The 22,951-nt window shown below is 47.6% G+C and overlaps 1 protein-coding gene across 5 annotated transcripts in view; it reads left to right on the top strand.

Moving 5' to 3' along the window:
- The window catches only part of DPP6 (dipeptidyl peptidase like 6), a 949,260-nt gene that overhangs the window by 593,799 nt on the left and 332,510 nt on the right, over positions 1-22,951 (top strand). For all 5 annotated transcript variants that reach the window (XM_086685604.1, XM_086685609.1, XM_086685602.1 and 2 more), the window contains exon 3: positions 11,659-11,757. In XM_086685604.1, coding sequence (XP_086541730.1) covers positions 11,659-11,757 — 99 coding nt within the window. The remainder of the gene's footprint in view (positions 1-11,658; positions 11,758-22,951) is intronic.

Raw genomic sequence — 22,951 nt, 5'->3', positions numbered from 1 at the left:
TTTTTTTAAAAAAATTTTTTTTTAAGGTTTATTTATTTTTGAGACAGAGAGAGACAGAGTATGAACGGGGGAGGGTCAGAGAGAGAGGGAGACACAGAATCTGAAACAGGCTCCAGGCTCCGAGCCATCAGCACAGATGCCTGACGCGGGGCTTGAACTCATGAACCGCGAGATCATGACCTGAGCTGAAGTCGGACACTTAACCGACTGGGCCACCCAGGCGCCCCAACACTTCTGTCTTTTTCTGCAACCATCCAGGAGACAGCTTAGTTGCCATAAGTGTATTACATGGCCTTTGGCCTCCCTTAGCTGGAAGAGGTTTGGGGAAGCAAGTATTCCTAAGACCTGGAAGGATACAGTGGTTCCCGGGAAGGCAGACCCTTGTCTGCCACCACAGGACCCACTGACTTATGAAATATTTGACGAATGCAGTCTGCATCCCTTGAACTTGAACAGTGAGTTTGAACCATTCTTTAAAGGGAAACAAATCTGGGGTGCCTGGGTGGCTTAGTCAGTTAAGCGTCCGACTTCGGCTCAGGTCATGATCTCACAGTTTGTGGGTTCGAGCCCCACATCAGGCTCTGTGCTGTCAGCTCAGAGCCTGGAGCCTGCTTCGGATTCTGTGTCTCTGGCTCTCTCTGCCCCTCCCCCACTTGTGCTCTGTCTCTCAAAAATAAATAAATGTAAAAAAAATTTTTTTTAATGGAAACAAATCTTAAAAGAGGGCGTTCTGACAGATTCTTATAAAAGAGCAAAGTCATTTACCCTGCTACTAACCTTATAGTTAGTGGCAGGGTTCCGAAATCCTGAGAAGTAGGTCCCTGGGAGAATCTTAACAGCCTCTACTTTGACTTTTCATCATCAGCTAGCTGTAGGATTGTGAAGTGCATCTTGCTTATTTATTGAATCCTTGCACTAAAGACCCATTTATCTAAGGGATGGCAATAGATTATTATTCACGCTTGTGTTAAAACTCTAAGGCAAATGTGCCTGCACATTTATCCATAAACGGGCACTTTTCTAAGCGTTGCTACATTTTGCATCCTATTTTAAAGGCACAGTTGCATACAAACAATGAAAAGGATAAGTCTTATCCTGACACTCTGGTTTTCTCTAGTCTGTTGCCTGGTTTGGATGAGAGCCTCTTGGTAAATTTCGGGTGAATTTGGGGAGCCTTCAGGACCATCTGTTACAAGGGACTGGCTAGTCTAGGAGTTGCTATTTTAGGGAAGACTTTGGCCAGCCAGGAACCAAAGGCAGCAATTTAGGAATCTTAAGTCGAGTTACCGGGTCCAGGTTAGGAACACAGAAATAGATAGGAGAATAAAGTCAGGGAACCGGAGACAAATTGCCCACAACGAAGCAGGCATTTCAGAGGACCCAGGAGGATTGAGTTCCAGGCTGCAGTGGCCTGCCTTCTCTCTGAGGCAGAACTCTTGACCTTAAACCCTGTTCGAACGAATGCTGTTTCTCACTTCACCAAAACCAGCACATACACGTGTGTATATACAGGCTTTCTCAGATGGCTATTTCATATTCCTCAAGTTCCAGATTATTTGTAAATTAATTCTGTGCTTTTAGGTAAGATATCAGAATTACCAGGAATTAGGTTAAGAGGTAGTTTCCAGAGCCTCTGATGAATCAGTCTTTTTCTCCCTTGCTTTGTCCTTATCTATCCTCTTTTTGTGTCTTTTTAAAAAAAATTCAGTAAATGTCTGATTATCGTATTTTCAGAGGATGCCTTCTGAAGTAGTGGGTTAGCTGGAAATGCAGAAAAGGCCTTGAGGGATCTGGTAGGTGAGACAAAGGCTCCCTGAAGGTTCCGTGTGTGTCCTAATCCCTGGAAGCTGGGAACGTTACCTTATATGGCAGAAAGGGTGCAGAGGTGGTTACCTTAGGCATCCTGAGATGAGGGGGGCGGGGTTTCCTCCATTGTCCACAGGTCCTAAATGTAACCACATGTATCTGTGTGAGAAGGAGGCAGAGAGGATTTGACACAGACAGAGAGGAGACAGCAGCGGGACCAGGGAGGCGGGGACTGCAGTGATGTGGTCAGGAGGCGGGGAGCGCCCACAGTCACCAGCAGAGTCAGAGAAGAGATGCGCCCCCCAGAGCTCCGCACAAGTGTGCCCTGCCACCAGGCACCTTGCTTTGGGTCCAGGGACACTGACTGCAGACTTCTGGCCTCCACAGCAGAGAAAGAACAGTCGTCCGCCGTGCTGAGCCACCACATGCGTGGTGCTTTGTTACAGCAGCCACGGGAAAGTGACACAAAGGGAAATAGATGCTTTTGCCATTCTTGCAAAATTCTTACAGGCAGGCACCATGGAGGGTAAGAGCGAGGAGGAGGTGTGCTGGACCCTCGGGGGGCCACGGTGGTGGTGACCCCCTTCCCCCGGTTCAAGGAGACTCCTGCCCGCCTCCCCACCTCTCCTGACAACTCCTCTCAGCTTCAGACTTCGGTTCTGCATCCTCTCTGCCACCAGAGAAGGAACTGAAATGCATTCACATCTGGGGACATATATTGCAGTTTTTAAAATGTAGAGAGGAAAGGACAACACCCATCCCCTGCATTGGCTTAACTGATGTCTATTATCTTACTTACATGCATGACACAGATGCGAGTTCCACTTACAGCTCCCGTACAATTGACAGGAGCCAAGTTAAATACAGATCAATCAGTGAAGCCAATAAAATTCAAGTAGCAAAACTATATTCCGTGTGGCAGGTGATGAGGATTTCTGGAATAGTGTGCCTCCAAATGTGTCTATGGCATTTTGCTCCTGGGACATGGGCCCTTGGGGTCCCCCAGCTGTCCTCTAGCCGCACCGGTGAGGGCTCGCTCCAGCCACCGTCTCTCTGTCGGGAGCACTGCACATCTTTGCTCACAGGGCAAACTGTACCGCCATCTGGGAAGGTTAAATTAGCCGGCCGTGGGGTTGGTGCATCGTGAAGACGCACGCGAGCGCCGACGCTGGGTTCAGGTGTGAGTGGATGCTTATGATCAGATTGTGACTTCATTAATGATTAAGAAAAAATGGATGGTGGAGAAGCTAGTAAATGCTCAACCGAAATCAAACTAATAATAATATTCTTTTTTGGACTCTCAATTCTACAACCAGTCTCTAGAGACCGTTCATTACATTTTACCAATTCGGATTTTAGTGTTTCTGATGTTTATTCCTGTGATTCTTTTTTTTAAGTTTATGTATTTTGTTTTTTGAGAGAGAGAGAGAGAGAGAGAGAGAGAGAGAACGAGCAGGGGAGGGGCAGAGAGAGAGAGAGAGAAGGAGGGAGAGAACCCCAAGCAGGCTCCGCACTCACAGCACAGAGTCCAACGCGGGGCTTGAACTCACAAACTGTGAGATCATGCCCTGAGCTGAAACCAAGAGTCGGACACTCAACCGACTGAGCCACCCGGACACCCTATTCCTGTGATTCTTGGCTGTGTGCTTATCTATCTATATTGACAGATGACTCCTGGTAAAGTGAAGAACGTCGCTCACTTACGTGCCTCCCGCCTCCTCTCTTCACTCTGTTGTGAGACCTTTGAGGTTATTTTTAAGTCCTTTATAAGGTTCTTTCATAAATTCATATGAAAACGTCTTTCTGGGGGCGCCTGGGTGGCTCAGTCGGTTAAGCGGCTGACTTCGGCTCAGGTCATGATCTCGTGGTCCGTGGGTTCGAGCCCCGCATCGGGCTCTGTGCTGACAGCTCAGAGCCTGGAACCTGTTTCAGATTCTGTGTCTCCCTCTCTCTGACCCTCCCCCGTTCATGCTCTGTCTCTCTCTGTCTCAAAAATAAATGTTAAAAAAAAAATTTTTTTTAAAGAAAACGTCTTTCTGTATATGTGTCTTATTCCTCTGACCTTAAGTGGAATGTCTTGACCTCTCACTGGCTGAGCTGGGGAAGTTTGCACACCTGACCACCCCCTCCCCGGCCACCCGGGCACCTTCTGTTCTTCCTCTCAGCTTTGGGCAATGTTTGCAGCCTCCTTTCTCACGTTACTAAATCTCCACCAAACAATAACAAGTTTATTGGAAAATGGAACACTCACTGAAAACATCCACGGTTTGTCTGGAGGCATTGAGGCCAAGTGAGCTCTCATTCCTCCAAACCCATCAGTAGCTACAATTTACCTTACTGCTACTTGGACCTTGACTTTCTTAAACAAACCAGTTTCTTGGCAATTCTAATGGATTATTTCTATTTGAAAGGAACAAGTCAAACTCTTCTTATTGAAGACAAAATGAATGCCTATATAGGATGTGCTCGTCAAACAAACGGGTCGGTTTAGAAAGGTTGCAGAATGGGGCACCTGGGTGGCTCAGTGGGTTGAGCGTCTGATTCTTGGTCTCAGCTCAGGTCACAATCTCATGGTTCATGGGTTCAATCAAGCCCTGCGTCAGGTTCTGTGCTGACAGTGTGGAGCCTGTTTGGGATTCTCTCTTTCTCCCTTTCTCTCTGCCCCTCCCACATGCATTCTCTTCCTCCCTCCCTCCCTCTCCCTCTCCCTCTCTCTCTCTCTCAAAATAAGTGAATAAACTTTTTAAAAAAGAAAGAAAGGGTACAGAATACCAGATCTATAAATGCTGTGTTTTTGTGTACTAGCAACAAAAAGTTGGAAGTTAAAATTTTGAAAATATCAGTTGTGTTAGCAGGCTGAGGCTGACATAATAAAGTACCACACACCAAGTAGCTTAAACAACAGAAATTTATTTTCTCATAGTTCTCGAGTCTTTAAGCCCAAGACCAAATGCCAGCAGAGTTGGTTTCTAGGGAGACCTCTCTTTCTGGCTGGCAGAATTTCTCACTATATCTCACATTGCTTTTTGTCTGCATACAGAGAGACAGAGAGAGAGAGAGAGAGGGAGGGAGAGAGACCTCCGCTGTCTATTCCCCTTTCCTTACAAGGATTCTGATCCTGTTGAAATAGAGCCCCATCTTTATGATCTCATCTAACTTTAATGACTCTTTTGGGGCTCTATCTCCAGGTATAGTCACATTGGGGGTTAAAGATTCAGCATATGAATGGGAGAGGGGTGCCATTCAGTCCATAACCAGTACTCATGGATATCGTTAGGGACCATTATTTTGCGTATACAGTCTGACCTCCAGCCCTTAAAGATTCACATCCATCCCACATACAAAGCACGTTCTCTCCACCCTAAGGTCTGCAGAAGAAGGTCTGCAGAAGTCCCATGCTTACAACATCAACTCAAGTTCCAAAGTCTCATCAGCTCCAAAGTCCCAAATATCATCATCCAAGCCACCTCAACGAGTTACGCTAAGACTCCGGGCGTGATCCATACTGCAACCTGTAGACATGTTCCCTGGTTCAAATTTCATCATTCTAAGTTGTTGATCGTGAAGCATGACTACATTTCTTCCTTCATTATGATAAGCATCCCAAGGGAGTAGGAGTATCATCTCCAGTAGATAGCATCGATCGCACTTCTTTGCAAGAGAAGGAAAAGTCTAACCGGAACTGTTGATTCCAGCAGCTACTAGTGCCCGACGCAGAGCACCCGCTCAGCTAACATGCTGGCTGCTTGTGTTTTCGTAGTCTTTTCCTTGTCCTAAGCAGCTGTCCACATTGGGTTCATCAGTAATGAAACAAGCAGCAGGAATTTGCCGTGAAGCAACAGCTGTATCATTGGAACTTGGGAGGTAATGGCTCAGAGTTTGAAACACGGACAGGATTCCCTCACGTTCTTCTGATGTGTGTATGAAAGCAAACAACTATTATCATCTTCTATAGAAATAACATGCACGTGTTCACAGTGACTTATTCTAAACACCCAGGGTACTTTGACTCTGTGCTCAGGTTGAGATCTGCCTCCTCCGAGGAGCTGTGTCCGGCCGTCCACAGTCTTTGTCTCCTTGGAGTTTGAAAACCCTACACGCGACACCTGCCACATCACACATCGCCGTGGGCCGTTGTTGTTGTGCTTCTTGTTGTTCTGATATGGAGGCTACGTTTTTTCAATGAAGGAAATACGTCCATAAGAATGGCTTTGTAAACTCTTCCTTTATTTATGGATTTTTTTTTTTTAACCTGGAGAACATAGTGTTTTCTCATTAGCATTACCTGCCTGAGGTTTTCTGTATTTTATAATTTAATTAGCATCCCGCTTCTGGAATAGGTGTACATAAGCCGGAATCTGTGAATAATGTCAGTGTTCACATTTCCCTGCAAATGTGGTTAATGCAGCTTGGCTAACTCCCCACACATCTTCAGAGAAGCCGTGTAACCACTCAGTAGCTCAGGTCTGCCTTCTGTAACATGGCTTTCCTTCCTCCTCTTTCTTAAAGGATCAAGAGTGAAAACCATCAGTGTCCTCCCCAGACTGCCAAGCATTTTTCGAGTGGTTAGTTATTCCAGTTTCTAACACAAGCAGAAGGAACAAGAGACTCTGACTAATCGCATAGATTTTCTTTGTTCCTAAATTGGGTTTGTCAGCAGCCGACCTCTGTTTGCAGTGATTGAAAACCTCAAGAGGTTATGCTTCCCATTAATCCATTGTAGGGTGGTGGAATTTATTTCTAATTTTAAAAATCTCTAAGGAACATTCCAAAATGTTCTCCGGTAATTGTGCTGCTTAACAACATAACTGTTTAACAAGCACCAGGAAAGAAAAGGGGCCTGAGAAATTTGCATTATATTCTGACCTACATAAAGATAATAGCCTCACTACAGACTATGGCGTACCTTTGCATGCCGGTGAGCTGACTGGGATGCCCCGTGCTTTGCAAGTGCTACGTGGTCATCTGACTCTGGGGCTAAATGAAATTCATCCCCAAGTTGCCTTAGGGGTGAAAGCCAATCCGGAAGAGCCACGGGCCACTTTGTGTATCTCCATTTGCATGTTGACTTCTGGTTTAAGATGTCAGATTGAGCACAGAAATCTTTCCCTTTTGGGTTGAAACAAGTAGAGATGAGAGAAAATAAATAAAAACATAGCTGCACTCAAAAACAAGAGTGTTGTATATACCTGGAGCAGAAAGGTGTCTTCGAAAGAAGGACCAGGCAAAAACCTAAAGTACCAAGTAAGACCAAACTCCTGCCACCCTCAAGGGGCAGAGAATGACGTCCGATCCAACAGGAGGGGCTAGGATATTGGTGTTCGTGAGGGGCCAGGGATGGGACAAGTGCATCCTGCCTGAAAACTGGGTTCGTGTTCAGAGGCTCTTGAATCACATCAGCCACGTAGGGCTGCCCAGGTCCAGCCCAAATGGCCACACGGGGCCCAGACAGAGCCTCAAAGTGCCCAGGACATTGACCACAACCACACCACCAAGGGTCTCTCGTGACCCAGGACACTTGCAGGGCAGAAGCTTACTACTAAGAAATACAAGGACCCCCAGAAACTATCCCCTACAAAGCAGAACACTAGCTTAACACACACGAGAACTTAAGTCCAAAGAAATATAAATGAATAGGGCAATCAGAAAATGACATTTTAGGTTTAAAAAAAATTATCAATGTGATAGAGGAGCTTACAACTAGAAGAGTAGATGATCTTGAAAAGGAGCTGTTTAGGAATAATAGAAACTAAAATGTAATTGTTTGAAATTTTAAAAGTCAGTTGCAGGATGAAGCTCTCTAAATAATGCTAAAAACAGTAACAAGGTGGAAAAATCGAAAGGAAGAAATCATGCAAATTCCCCCAAAGAAATAAAAATGTGGAAAACACGGAGAAAACACCAGGGAGGTGGTGGTGGGACCCCACAGCTCTCACACAGGGTCCGCCCGCACCCTGGAAGGGAGGGCTAGGTTGAAGGAGAAATAGTATTAAATGAGATCATCACTACAGCCTTCCTGATAAGGAGAAAGTGATTCTTAGACTGATAACGTTATTGGGTGGTAAGCATGATTTTTAAATAAAATCCACAAGTAGACATTTTCTTTCCTTTTTTTTGTTATTTGTTATCTTATTTTTAATGTTTATTTATTTTGAGAGAGAGAGAGAGAGAGTGTGGGGGAGGGACAGAGAGGGAGACAGAGAATCCCAAGCAGGCTCCGCATTGTCAGCACAGAGCCCTGCCAGGGGCTTAATCCCAGCAACCCGGAGATCATGACCTGAGCCCAAGCCAAGAACCGGATGCTCAACCGACTGAGCCACCCAGCCTCCCCACAAGTGGACATTTTCTCGTGAAATTTCAGAATATCAAATATAATGAGAGACTCTGCCTTCGTCTCTCGATATTTCCGTCACACTGTCTCCTGCACCAGCAACAGCACACACGATTTCCTGAGAATGCCGCGTTCACTGATACCTTCATGCCCTTGCCCTCCTTCTAGCTCAAAAGTTCTTCTTTTGTGTCTTTATCTGGGCTAGCAGGCGCTTTCCTTGGGGAATTCTCTCCAGAGTTCCTCCCATTTCATTCTCCCTCCTCAGGGCCAGCCCCCCTGCTCTCAGCACTGACACTCTTGCAACATTGTGGCTCTCTGAGTTCCATAAAGTCTTCCCTTGTGATTCCTCAGGCTCAGGCTGGTTCCTGGGGCGTGACAGTCGTGCATGCTTGTCACCACCTCAAAGGATCTTTGAAATGCATCAAAGTACTACTCAGTGATTTCATTAGATAGCAGCCGAATGTGTGAACAAGCCATCAAGGTCCAGAGAGGCCAGCGGGGAGCATCGATCCCTGACAGAGTCCAGTGTCCTGGTGTCACCAGAGCAGTTTCATGGCGTACATCACAACGCCTTCACCACAAACCGTCCCTAGGTAAAAGTCATGATGTTAAAATAACCTTTTAAAAACAAAGCAATAGTGGGCACTCAGTCAGTTGGGCGTCCAACTTCCTCTCAGGTCGTGATCTTGCGGTTTGTGAATTCGAGCCCCACGTCGGGCTCTGTGCTGACAGCTCAGAGTCTGGAGCCCGCTTTGGATTCTGTGTCTCCCTCTCTCTCCGCTCCTCCCCTGCTCACGCTCTGTTTCTCTCTCTCTCTCAAAAATAAGTACACATTACAAAAATTTAAAAACAAAGCAATAGTTTTTAAAAAAGTGAAACGCATTTGTAGATTAATAGAACAGTGTTTTGTAAAAAGAGGGATTTTTCAGAAAGTGAATTATGTACCTTTTTCATCTTTTACCCAAAGTTTGTGTAAATTGCAGCCTTCTACTCTCTTCTCATGAGATGCATGGTTACTTCAAAAGGTGAGCTAGAAGCATCCTACAGTAGCAAAGGTTACTCAGATAAAGTTTAAGCTTTAATAGGACTGTTTGTTTCCTGACTATATGCTTCAGAAATTTCTATGCTTAGTTTTTGCTTTATTGTTTTAATCTTTTTTTGAAATATAGTTGACATGTACCATTGTGTAAGTTTAAAGTGTGCAACTTGTTGATTGGATACATTTATATATTGCAATATGATTGCCTTTGAAGAGTTCGCTAATACCTTTGTCAGGTCACAAAATTATGATTTATTTTTTTCAGTGGGAATAATTAAGATCTAATCCCTTAGCAATTTTTATGTTTATAATACAGGATTATTGTCTATATTCCATAAACTGTGCATTAGATCTCCAGGACCTATTCATCAACTAGTTGCAAATATGTTTCTTAATCACTGGACCAAAGTGTAACTTCACTAGATCGATGTCTGGTTGTCTTTAAAATGTTCACTTATTGTTTGTTTTTCATACTGAAATGCACTGTATTTGTGTCTTTTTCCGGGGCTGCTTCAGTTGCAGATGGAAAGGTCCTACAGGGGAGAATTGGGTTTAGTTTAACATGTTTTGTTCAGCACCGGGGAGAGCTCCACATACACTCAGGTTTAATGAGAAGGCCACTTTGAAAGGTATCATTCTGTAATTTTCGAAAGACTTTTACACACATTAGTCCTCTGTGATATTCAAGAAATCAGTCAATGCACAAAGTAACACATGACTTTTCTGACAACTTCAGTAATCGATAACATCCAAAGAGGCCAAAAGAAAGAAACCATATAGGAGATGTAATAAAACCTATGTGCTAGATGGGGCACCTGGGTGGCTCAGGTGGTTAAATGTCTGACTCTTGATTTTGGCTTCGGTCATGGTTTGTGGGTTTGAGCCCCGCTTCAGGCTCTGCCCTGACAGCACAGAGCCTGCTTGAGATTCTCTCTCTCTCTCTTTCTCTCACTCTCTCTCTCTCTCTCTCTCTCTCCCCCCCTTCCCGCTTGCACACACGTGCTCTCTCTCAAAAATAAAATGAATAAAAATTTAAAAATTAAAAAACAATCTGTGCACTAGAATCCTACAAGAAGCTTTGAGGATTTCATTCAGAGGGTATTTATTCATGTTATGTCATCTAACAAAAATCCTTGTTGTTTTCCCAACCTGCCACAGATCTGGAAACAGAAAATTAAAAGAGGCAGAGGGCACTGTTGAGGGCATGTTCTGTGACAGCCCACACAGTGGAAGCTGGCTCAACAGGCAGAAATTGGAAAGAAAGGCAGACATGACAACCAGACACGAAAATGTAAAACCAACGTGGATCTGGAACCACCTCACATAGGATGCACACACACCAAACACCTTGGTTGGCACTGAGGACAGCTGCACCCACCAGCACAACATAGAACTAATGGCTGAGGGCCCTAAGTCTTCAAGAGAAGTGCCCCCAAAAGTTGGCACCTTCTATTCAGGAAGGCAGGAACGGAAGTGCCTAATTCTAGATGGATGACGTACATCAGAAATGGTTAATAATGTTACCAGTATAACAGAAGTGAGAGCGGTTTGGGGTGCTATCCTTGTGGGTTTAATCTGTTGGCTTCGACCTCTGGCGAAGACATCGCCAGATTTCTACAGTCTCACCCACTGGTGCCATTAACTAAACATCTCCTCTTGGGATGGATATTAGATTAGTACCTTCAAGGCTCATCTCATGTGCTTACTGCCAAGTGATCGAGATGAAGCAAGCCAGAATCTGGTAGTGTGCACACAGACATTTGAGGTGTGAGCCTGTCTGAACAGGAACTGATTCGCAGCCCAGAGACAGCCAGGGACAAGCGAGGCATGTGGAGAATAAATACCTGCCTTTTCATCCCCAGCACCCAACGTGCTCCCAGTAGTTGGCATTTAATAAAGTTGAGATCCATTCTGGACATTTGTTCCTTCCTCTCTTGACCATTCCCACCTTGTTGTTCATAAATCAGTCTTGAAACGTTTACCTCCGTTGCTAAGAAATATGATCATTTATGTGTTCAAGTAGAGGGAGAGAAAGGGTGCCATTTTCCTGCATCATGGTCTCCTTACCGCAGCTGTTGATATTTTAATTGAAAACAAGAAGCGTGGGGCGCCTGGGTGGCGCAGTCAGTTAAGCGTCTGACTTCAGCCAGGTCACGATCTCGCGGTCCGTGAGTTCGAGCCCCGCGTCGGGCTCTGGGCTGATGGCTCAGAGCCTGGAGCCTGTTTCCGATTCTGTGTCTCCCTCTCTCTCTGCCCCTCCCCCGTTCATGCTCTGTCTCTCTCTGTCCCAAAAATAAATAAACCTTGAAAAAAAAATTAAAAAAAAAAAAGCGTGACTGGCTTTCGTTCAGCCTTTATGTTATGTGTCGAAAGTATATGTTTTACCATACGTACTAGTTCTGAACGGCAACCAGAATGCTTTATGGTCCTCTCTTTCTACCAACAAATAAAAGGCTCAACTATTTGCCATGTTCTTTTCTAGCGGAAGATAATAGTCTGTCTCAGAAGAAGAAGGTCACAGTGGAAGATCTCTTCAGTGATGATTTCAAAATTCATGACCCCGAGGCCAAGTGGATAAGCGGTGAGTCCTGAGCCCTGCGTGTGCACGGGAAGCTCCTCTTCCCTAGTTTGGGTTTGGTAGCTAGCGTGTCACGTTCTCTCTCTGGCTGTAGAGGTGGTGTGCAGAGATCTTGCTGTGATAATCATCTTATTATCATTCTAAGAAAATGTGTAGCTGGTAAAATGGGGCTGTGCCTTCATGAGAAATGGGTCCTCTGCGTCACCTCCCTGAATCATTATTTCTCAGATGGAGATGGGAGGTGTTGCTAAGCAACAGGAACAGGCAGAGACACAGCTGCGCATTCCTCCTTCTCCGTGTTCTTTATTCCCTGTTGTACGGCCCCTGCTTTCACTCCCCACTGGATAGAGGGGCCGAAGGGAACTCCAAGGATTCTTCCCGAGTGCCACCAATGAACTGTGGAGCCTGGTGCACATCTGCAGCTAAATTCATTCTCCTCTGGAACGTCAGTCTGGATGTAATCTACGTGTCTTGCTTGGGGAGAGTTTTAAAACAACAAAACAGAATTGGAGGCAAACAGCAGTACGTTCGTGATGCAGTTTTTGGTCCAGGACACAATCCATTTCATCTAGTTGGGGCTGAGCTCATTTTAGAGCTCAGTCATGGGAGGGAAGGTGGGAATGACCTGCACCATCCTCTGAGGGCTTTCTTCCCTCCCCTGAAGCAGTCCAGTCCGCGCCCCTCTCCCGTTATCTCCACAGATGTTTTCACTGATGGAGCCTCCATGGGATGCGCTTGAAAATTAATCCTCAGATCAAAGAGCTTTTCTAGTGGAACGCTCGAGGTCTAGTTCAAATCTGGCTTTTATAATAAACGAGGACCAGGGAGGTTAAGTGGGGTTTTTTTTTTTGAGGTCACAGAGCTCACTGTTGCCACAGATGTATTTGGAGGCCTGTCTCCTGACTTCCCATTTAGTGCCCTTCCCACCACTGTCTTGTTGAGTGACACCGTGTTATTGTGCTCTCTTGCTGTCACACTGCCTCTCAGATGCTTCTCATGCTTCGCAAACTCTCAAAAATCAACTAGCAACAACTCTTGGCCATTAGTCTCCTACTAGAGCTATAGCTTTTCTTCTGTCGTCAACTGTGACCTTAGTATTCGTGTCTGATCCTCAGATTAGCTTGTTTAAAATGGAGAGAAGTAGATGCATCCCAGAGGGGATGTATTTTCTACAGAGGAACTGGGGAGAAATGACAGCAGGATGCTGGGAATAGCAGGTGTGTGTGTGTGTGGGGGGGGTGATCACAGAAATCCCAAACATGGACAGAGCCAGGGTCTTTTTGTTTGATGAAGGAAGTAATTTTGTCTTTGGTTCTGAGGGAGATCTAGCACCTGGTTTCAGTCTGTGTTTGCCCATGGCATAGGCAGGTGGAAACTAGCATGCTCCGTGCCCAATCTTGGGAATGAAAGGTGATTACTCTCTTCTTAATGAGTGTAAAGCCATATTCGAGAAGCAGAACAAACAATGAGTGACCAGTGCTGATTCCGACACAAAATGCACAGAGAAGGCATGTCACAGATGGTGAGGAAACTTAGTCTTCAAGAATGGCTAGGAGTTAACCAACTATAGAAAGAAGAGAATAGACTCTGTAATGTCAGTCTAGAATGTGCTAAACCTTGAATGGGAAAACCAAAGATTAGCTGAGAGACAGTCTCCATGGGTCATGAAGAAAAGCAACTGGAGAGAAAGGAAGAGAGAAAGGAAGGGAGGGAGAGAGGCAGAACAGTTGGGAGAGAGGCAGAATTAGGCATAAAACAAGTTGGAGAAGAGGAACACAGAACCAGAGTTATGGGGCTGAGAGCAGGTCAGAGGGAGCCCTGAAAAGACTCCGTGAAGTCCTAAAATAATATACCTATATCTGTTTGTTAGGGTGCCCATAGTTGCTGACTTGTCCTCACTTAGCTTTCTGTAAGCAAAACAATGAAAATAAAAAATAAGTAAGCAGAGATCTGGAGCCACAAGAGCAGGTGAGTTTCTGCTGGAACTGTGTTGGTCGTAAGGAGTTTGTATCTCATGAGCTAATTCACACTGCAGATGAGTGAGCTCTTCCAGAGGTGTGCTGGCTCTCTGGCCGGAGGAAACAAGCCAACATTTCCTTATCCACAAAGTTGGCGTTAATACAAGCAACTGAGAAGTGGCCTCATGCCCAGCAGAAAATGCCCCGCCTGCCTATTTGGCAGATTAATTCTATTCATGAAGACCACCTACAGTTCTAAACAAGCATGGCTTTGGTGTCCAGGAGCTTTCTTAGGAGTACTCTTTCTTTACAAATGTGCACATTGAGCTTGATGTTTTGCTGCATAGTAAGCAGGTGGTCCGGTCTCCCCAAAGACCAGGCACCATCCAGAGTGTAAGGGAACATGATTGTTCTTCCCTACACATGACTGTTAGCTGTCCCCCCCACACTATTCTTTCATTCATTTCTCCTCCTGATCACTCCCTTTCTTCCTGTTCCCTAAAATTCAGTAGCTTAAAATGAATGAAGTAGCTTTGCAGTGATTGTTTATAATTGATTTTTCACAATTACCATAAATAATTCATTCTTTTGTAAAATTTTTTAATGTTTATTTATTTTTGAGAGAGAGACAGAGTGTGAGTGGGGGAGGGGGGAGAGAGAGAGAGAGAGAGAGAGAGAGAGAGAGAGAGAGAGAGAGAGAGAGAGGCACAGAATCTGAAGCAGGCTCCAGGCTTCGAGCTGTCAGCACAGAGCCTGACACAGGGCTCGAACTCACAAACAGCAAGACCATGACCTGAGTTGAAGTCGGACACTTAACTGACTGAGCCACCCAGGCACCCTTTTAATGTTTATTTTTGAAAGAGAGAGAGAGAGAGAGAGAGAGAGAGAGAAACAGAGCGCAAGAGGGAGAGGGGCAGAGAGAAGGAGACACAGAATCTGAAATGGGCTCCAGTCTCTGAGCTGTCAGCACAGAGCCCGACGTGGGGCTCAAACCCACAAACCACAAGACCATGACCTGAGCCCAAGTTGGACACTTAACCGACTGAGCCAACCAGGTGCCCCTCATTTTTTTAATATCACAAGTTTAAATGTTGAGATCCAGGAAAGATTATGACATTCACAGGATTATTGAATGATGTGGAGCTGGGTGAGCTCTAGAAATTATCAGAGCACTGCTTCATTCAGTTAGTGTTTACTGAGTGCCTGTTGTGCAGCAGGCAAAGTTCCGGGTCCAGGGAACTATTTCTTACTGGTAGACTTGGGAGTTGCCCCTGTCACGACCACTGTCTATCCCCACCATCACAACTACAGTCTCCTTCATTTCCTCTTCCTTTCTCCTCTGTCTGCTCCTCTTCTCTAATTCATCATCATCACCAACATCATCGTCACATATCACATCATCATCATCACCATCACATCACCATCACCACCATCATTGTCACCACCACCATCATCACCATCCTCATCATCACCCTCATCATCACCCTCATCATCACCATCATCTCCATCATCATCATCGTCACCACCACCATCACCATCATGACCACCATCATCACCATCCTCATCATCACCTTCATCATCACCCTCATCATCACCATCATCTTCATCATCATCATTGTCACCACCACCATCACCATCATGACCACCATCATCACCATCCTCATCATCACCCTCATCATCACCATCCTCATCATCACCATCCTCATCATCACCACCACCATCACCATCATGACCACCATCATCACCATCCTCATCATCACCCTCATCATCACCCTCATCATCACCATCATCACCATCATCATCACCATCATCTCCATCATCATCATCGTTGTCACCACCACCATCACCATCATGACCACCATCATCACCATCCTCATCATCACCCTCATCATCACCGTCATCATCACCATCATCTCCATCATCATCATCGTTGTCACCACCACCATCACCATCATGACCACCATCATCACCATCCTCATCATCACCCTCATCACCGTCATCATCACCATCATCTCCATCATCATCATCATTGTCACCACCACCATCACCATCATCATCACCATCATCACCATCCTCATCATCACCCTCATCATCACCATCATCATCACCATCATCTCCATCATCATCATCATTGTCATCACCATCATGACCACCATCATCACCATCGCCACCTCCACGATCACCATCATCACCATCCTCATCATCACCCTCATCACCATCCTCATCATCACCCTCATCATCACCATCATCATCACCATCATCTCCATCATCATCATCATTGTCACCACCACTATCACCATCATGACCACCAGCACCATTATCACCATCACCATCATGACCACCACGATCACCGTCATCACCATCCTCATCATCACCCCATCATCATCATCATCACCATCACCATCATCACCATCACCTCCATCGTCACCACCATCATCATCACATCATATCACATCATCGCTAGTTTCATTGTTATCACCACCACCACCATCATCATCTGCTGGGGTTTCCCCTTATCTTATGCTCAAGGCTAAGTGCTTTACACATATTAAATCACTTAGTTCTCACAACCACCATTGTTTCCATTTTATTTCCTCAGGAAACTGAGGCTGAGGGTGTTTAAATGACTTGATCAATGTCAGTAAGCAGCAAAATTTGGACTGGAACCTAGGTCTGTCTGGTTTTTATAAACTGTGCTACATGGGATAGAACCCAGGTCTCCGGTGTCCAGACAGGTTCTTTCACAACCCCACTAGCTACATTGTGTGTTCTATCCAAGACTATAGGTTGTGAATATTTCAGAATTCTTGCCATCCCTTAAATTCTCTATTCTAGCATCCCTTTTCCCATGGTGTCGAACTAACAGAATACCTAAGTGATAAAGAAAATGGTATAATGCCCCATGGAGAATGGGACTTGCTGTTTTAACCACTAAAGTTAACAAATGTATCTTGGGTTTAATATTGGAGTTAATAGGGGCGCCTGGGTGGCTCAGTTGGTTAAGCGTCCGACTTCAGCTCAGGTCACGATCTCGCGGTCCGTGAGTTCAAGCCCCGCGTTGGGCTCTGGGCTGATGGCCCAGAGCCTGGAGCCTGCTTCCGATTCTGTGTCTCCCTCTCTCTCTGCCCCTCCCCCGTTCATGCTCTGTCTCTCTCGGTCTCAAAAATAAATAAACGTTAAAAAAAATTTTTTAAATATTGGAGTTAATAGTCTAGAATCTAATAAACTATATTTATCAGGAGAAAATTTATCAGGTTAGAGTTCAATTTCTCCTCACTCATGTTCATACTAGAGACTTGTTTCAATCTTCCTTTTCTGAAAATGATGGGTACAACCGCCTTCGTATCCTCTGCCCTCACATAGCCGTTGCAACCAGATGAGCCGTATGGATCAGTAGAATGGACGACATCCGGAGGCACATGCTGAGCACCCCCTGCAACAACAGGCACCCCCTACAAAGGAAGAGGCACGCACCTCCTCGAGGTGGCCACAGTGCCGTCTCTCCACATACTCACTTAATGGAGGGAGTTCTTCCACCTTCTCCACTAACCGCATTGCACTTCTCAGCCTCGTGGATCCCTTGATGTGGTGCGCTGGGATTCCCCGATGGGAGGGCGTCAGGCTTCCCACCCCAGCACCCGCTGAGACTCCTGTGTGCAGTTGCCGCTGACCTCCGGGCACCTGCATCTCACGGTCACTTCTCAGACCTCAACTTACTTCACGGGCTAGCGGTGTTTAGCACGACTGATCACTCCCTCCACCTGGGTGAACTTTCTCCCTCCACCTATGGGTCATCCTGTTCTCTTGACTTTATTTCAGCATCCTGGGGGGCTCCTTCTCAGCCTCCTCTGCTGCTCGTTGCTCGTCTCCCTGACTTTTCACGGCGGTGGGTCTCGGGGCTCAGCCTCTAGTCCTCCCCTTTTAATACCTGCCCTTCCCCCCTCCGTGTCTTCATCAAGTTCTGTGACTTAAGTATCCCCCACTGATGCCTCCTAAGTGTGTATGTTCACACGGCACCTCTCCAGCCGTTCTCAGATGTCTCACGGACATCACCGCCTTCAGCTGGATAGCTCCGGATAGGCGTTCTCGGTCAACGCGCCCCAGCCCCACGCACAAGCCAAAAAGTAACACCTGCTGTATCCACGGCTGCTCCCAATTCAGTGCATGGGGTATCCATTCTCCTGCCAGAACAGACCGAAGAACACGGAGCCGTTCTTGGCTCGTCTCTGTCTCTCCCACCTTCTAGCTGATGCATCAAGAACTCTTGCTCGTTCTGCCTGACGTGGGGAGCGCCCATCGAGACTCAGACGTGTAGGCTTGTGCCTGCCACTGGCATATTCGGGAGTGGTCCACCAGAAGGAGCACGCCTCTCCAGGGGCTCCCCAGAGACAGCCTCTCCTGCAAGGAGAAGGGGGTCACTGGAACGACTGGGGTGGGGGTTTTACGTTTCCGACTTGTAGATGTCCGGGAGCCTCACACCTCCCGTTTCTTCTCGGTGTGTGCCCGCGCCCCCTAGGGGAGCTCATTCCCGCCCGGGACCGCGGTTACCGTTGTGGGTCCGCGAGCTTTAGGTCTGTATCCAGCTGAAACGCTCTGCTGAGCTATGGGCTTGCGCTGCGTGTTGTAGCGTCGTGTGCGTGCGTCCCCCTGACAGAGGTGGTCACCCACGAGGATGTCTGCTGGACGCCTCACGTGCTCGCGTCCAGCACCGCACTGCCCTCCCCCTGTCTCCCCTCTCAGACCTCGGGCCGCCTCCCCACCGCTCCTGGGACGAAGCACACGGTCCCGGCCCCGGGACCCTCCGTTTCTTGAACTCTGGGATCAGGCCCCTGCTTATTTCCCGCTCACTGACTTCAGTTTTTCTTCACCCCTTGGTGTCTCCCCAGCTCTCCCTACTCGGGGCTGACTTGAGTTTTCTTTTGATTGCTGCCAGAGTCCTTGTTCTTCCTTCCATCGGCCGCCCCTTCTGCCCAGCACGCCCCCTCTTCTCTGGGTCCCAGCTCTCCCACCACCGCCCTGCGAGCGGTCGTTTTCTTTTAGAGCTGCCCTCCTCCTTACTCCACAGCAGTCTTTTCTGTCCTGCCTTAGCCTTCTGCGTTCAGGCTCTGTTGTATCCTGGACTTGGCTGACCTTTTTCACGTGCGTGTAATTACGTATTCGACGTCTGTCTTTCCCTGTGTCTGTCAGCTCCACGGGGGCAGGACTCACCCCCTTTTATTCCCACGGCACCCCCACACCTAGCACAGGCCCTGGTGTGGCGCCACCTTGTGGCTCTCCTTCCACACGCCCTCGTCTGATCCAGAACCCGGTTTGAAAGATGAGGAAACGCAGTTGGGCGTGTGTTTCACGTGGAAGGTTGGAAGGCTTTTCTGATGAACTGGTTTCAGGCAGAGGCCTGGATGCGAGAATCACCCAGATACGCTCTCTGCGGGGAGGGCGTCCCGGGCAGCACGGAACAGCACCTGCCTGGGAGAGCCGCGAACGAGGTCAGGTCTGAAGAGAAGGGCAGTAGAGTACAAAACAGCAGAGCAGAACGTGGGGCCAGGGTCTGCGGGCGCCTGGGGGGGGGGGGGCAAATAAGATGGGGTAAAATCTAGAAAAATGGGGGCATCAGCTTTGAGCTGTCAGAACTAAAGGTTTTAGAATAGTCGGATGACAGGGTGAAATCCAGCTTAGGCTTAGGGGTCGTATCAACTATTTTCATTATATACGTATTATGTATTTCTTGTAGCAAATTAGAAAACAGGGTTGGACACAACTTCAGAAGATGCTAAAACTCACCTGTAACTCTACCGGCTAGAAGTAGCCGCTAGTGTATTTTTATACACACCCTCGAAGGTAATGTAATATGTGGGATGATACTAAGTGTACTAAGTGGGGGAAAGTTTATAACAGATCTTAAACATATTTCCGTGCAGTAGATACGTATTTCTGTTGTCATCTTAATGTCTGCATAGGGTCCCATGACATCAACATGCCTCAACTTGGCCCACCTGCACATGCTGGAAGGTTAGCATGTGAGCGGAGGGGAAACGGTAGGTATAAACAGCCTTCACGAAGGACAAATGGTGGGACGTTCAGCTGAGTAGGAACGGAGGGATGGGAGGAAGGACAGCCAGGTATGACTCGGAGGTTTTAAGCCTGGTTAACCGGAACGGCGGTCCCACTGGCAAGGAGTTGGTTTCTGTGGTTAGATGATGAGTTCAGAGTAGAAGTTGACGAAAGGTAACTAAGTGGAAATGCTCTTTACATATGGAGGACCAGGCATGAAGCTAGGTGAGAGTTTCCCCACTAGCTTGGAGAAATGTGGAAGTGTACATTGCTGAGGGGCTGTAAAGTCTCCTGGTGCTGTGGCAGTGGGGGGGGGTGGGCAGGGACCAGGGCAGGTGAAGAAAGGAGGAGACCCCAGTGACGCGACATCGAGGAAGACCGAGAAAGCGCGTTAGGAGAGCCAGCCTACCTGCCTGCCGTGGCAGCAGGTGCAGGATGCGTCCGTGGGCAATTAGCCACGGTGGCCGCACGCTCCCTTCTGCTGGCAGGTGTCCTCCTGCCAATCCTGTTCCAGACTGATGCCGGGAAGAGCGTGTAATATTTGGATACAAACAGCTTTTGCCCTTGGAGACAACAGCAACGGGCTTCTCTGTGTCCGCGGCGTCGCCCCCCTGCACAAATAGCGCGAGGCCACACGTACTCTCGAGAAGCCCGTTCGCCTCTTGTGAGGGCGGTCTGGACGGAACCTTGCAAAAGGTCTGGTGAGCTCGTGCCCTGTGCTCTGAGCTAGCCACGGCCACCTGCAGCCTGCGGGGAACCTGCCGCTCTCTGCCACTGGCTTCAGGACACAGGCACGCCCGGGGCCGATGGGCAGAAGCTCCAGGCGGGAGCCTTCTCGGCTTACTCTTCCTCCGCGTGGCCGTTCAGCTCGAGCTGGAACGTGGCGAAAGACCACGGTGGCTGGTTCCAGAATCTCTGTGTTTACTCTCGTCTCCATTAATCCAGCCACTTGTGAGCAGAGAGCCCTCTGTGTCTCTCGGATGCAATACTGGAGAGACTGTAAAATTGGAGAAAATTGCTTCTTTTGAATGAAGGAAAATATCAGCTGGCTGGTTGATACCAGAAAAGTATATGTTTTAGAAGGTGAAATTGGAGAACAGAGCACGGGGCTCAAAGACACTGGATTTCCATATTTCCTTTTTCCTCTTCTCTTTTGTTATTCTGAAAACACAGATGGGTTTTTTTTTTTTTTTTTATATAAAGCTCGTGGGGTGAGATAGAGGGGGAATTCAAGTATAAAATGGTTTGGGTATTTCTGCTGCGTTTTGAAAAGCCACGTCTTCCAGACAAAACCGTCGAGTCTTAGAGCTGTAGGGAGTGGAAGTTCCCGAGAGGTCATCTGCTACAGCCGATACCGATTGGCCGGCAGTCGCTCCAGGGAAATGCCCAGAAAGGACACCCTGCCAAGACCAAAAGCGTTCTTCAGCGTCTCAGTGAGTAGGTAAAGATAATAACAGTCATCAGTTGAAGTCATTACGTAAAATAAGAAAGAGACGAGATGTAATTAGAGTGCACGTGTGTGTAAACCACCAATTTTCTCTCTTTTGTAGTGGTTTCTAAGATTCCACTTTTCTTGAGGAGAAGAGAGTGCCAGTTGTCTCGTATCGAGAGGCCAGTGATGCCTCAGACTCTTTGAAAGCAGTAAAACCTGTCCACACCATTGCTCCCGTCAGCTGAGACCGAGGCTGTTGGAGCAGCCACCTGCCTTTTTTTTTTTTTTTTTTTTTTGAGACAGAGACAGGGCACAAGTGGGGGAGGAGCTGAGAGAGAGGGCGACACAGAATCCCAAGCAGGCTCCAGGCTCCGAGCCGTCAGCACAGAGCCTGACACGGGGCTCGAACCCACGAACCGCGAGATCGTGACCTGAGCCCAAGTCGGACGCCCAACTGACTGAGCCATCCAGGCGCCCCTGTTCCATGCCATTCTTAATGCATCTTCGACATTTGCAGTATCTGAGCTAAAACTATTACCTGCCTAAGGTCCTTCAAACGTCTCCTGTGGGATTTGCTCAGGGGAAACCCTGGAAAGACTGTAGCATTGAGTGCCGATGCCACTAGAAGCAACAGTAGCAACAGTAACAGAAATAGTAACAGTAGCGAATTAAATACCTCGGTTACTTCCTTTTAAACTTCTCTGGAACCGGAGGAGGTAGGAGTTTTTATCTTTACTTTAGAAATGAGGAAACACCGACTCAAAGAAACTCAATCGCTTTGCCAAAGTTACCAAGGTGGCAGCAGAAAGTCCAGGATGTTCTGCCTCACCGTGCCTCGCTGCTTTCCTCACCTGCTGGCTTCCCTGCCTCCTTGCCGGCCCTCTGCTCTGTCCCAGCGCGTCCTTGCCCTGTCAGGGACCCAGGTGGCTCAGTCCCTCATCTCTGTTCTTCTCTGCATCTAAAAACACATGTGCTTCCCTGCTTCAGAAACCCTCCCTCATCATTTATGACTTGATCCCAAACGGATTCTGTCTGGATTTTCCCAAGTAGAATTGGTTGTTCGGGCTGCGAGAGAACTCTCTACCACTTTGATCACAGCACCCACTGGAGCCTCGTCTTAGGGTCCCCAGCCTCGGGGGACACAGCCTCTTGGCAGCATTGGGAGGAGCGATTTTCTGGGGCCGAGGTGCCCCCCCACCCACGCTTCCCTTCCAGAGGGACTCACACAACTTGGAGCCGGGCACACCGCTCGGGGCTGCCGCCTGCAGGGACCCCACTGCCCCCATCACTTAATTCTCGACTGGGGCGTCGCATCTCCGCGGGCTCAGCCGGGCCACCGCTGCTCCAGCGGGGAGAGACCCACTCTGAACCCCGTAACCTCTTCCCCTCTGACAGGTGCCCCTCGCCTCCCTGGGAAGCTTAAACGCCCTCCGCCTGTGTGCAGTGAGGCGCAGACCTGACCGGGGTGAAGTCCACTCCAACTCTGTGTGTTTGCATCACAAGAGGACGGGGCTTTTTCCCCCTTGGATCTAGGAAATATATATGTATACGCACGTACGTGCACACACACACATGCACGCACACATGCACGTGTGCATCTACTGTGTTCTCCTGAGAGGGGCATCTCAAGTGAGATGTAGATATAATTGTGGCTCCTCAGTGAGGTTGACAGACGTGTTCCAGGATGTGATATGGTTGCTTCAAGGCCCCTAGGCTTTTAAGGACTTTTCCCCAGGATTCTTCACAGCCCCTCTTT

Source organism: Puma concolor, chromosome A2, assembly GCF_028749965.1.
Source record: "Puma concolor isolate L17-30 chromosome A2, mPumCon1.1.hap2, whole genome shotgun sequence".
NCBI lineage: Eukaryota > Metazoa > Chordata > Mammalia > Carnivora > Felidae > Puma > Puma concolor.
Note: the sequence above shows the minus strand (reverse complement) of the source record. Positions and strands in the feature narration are given on the sequence as shown.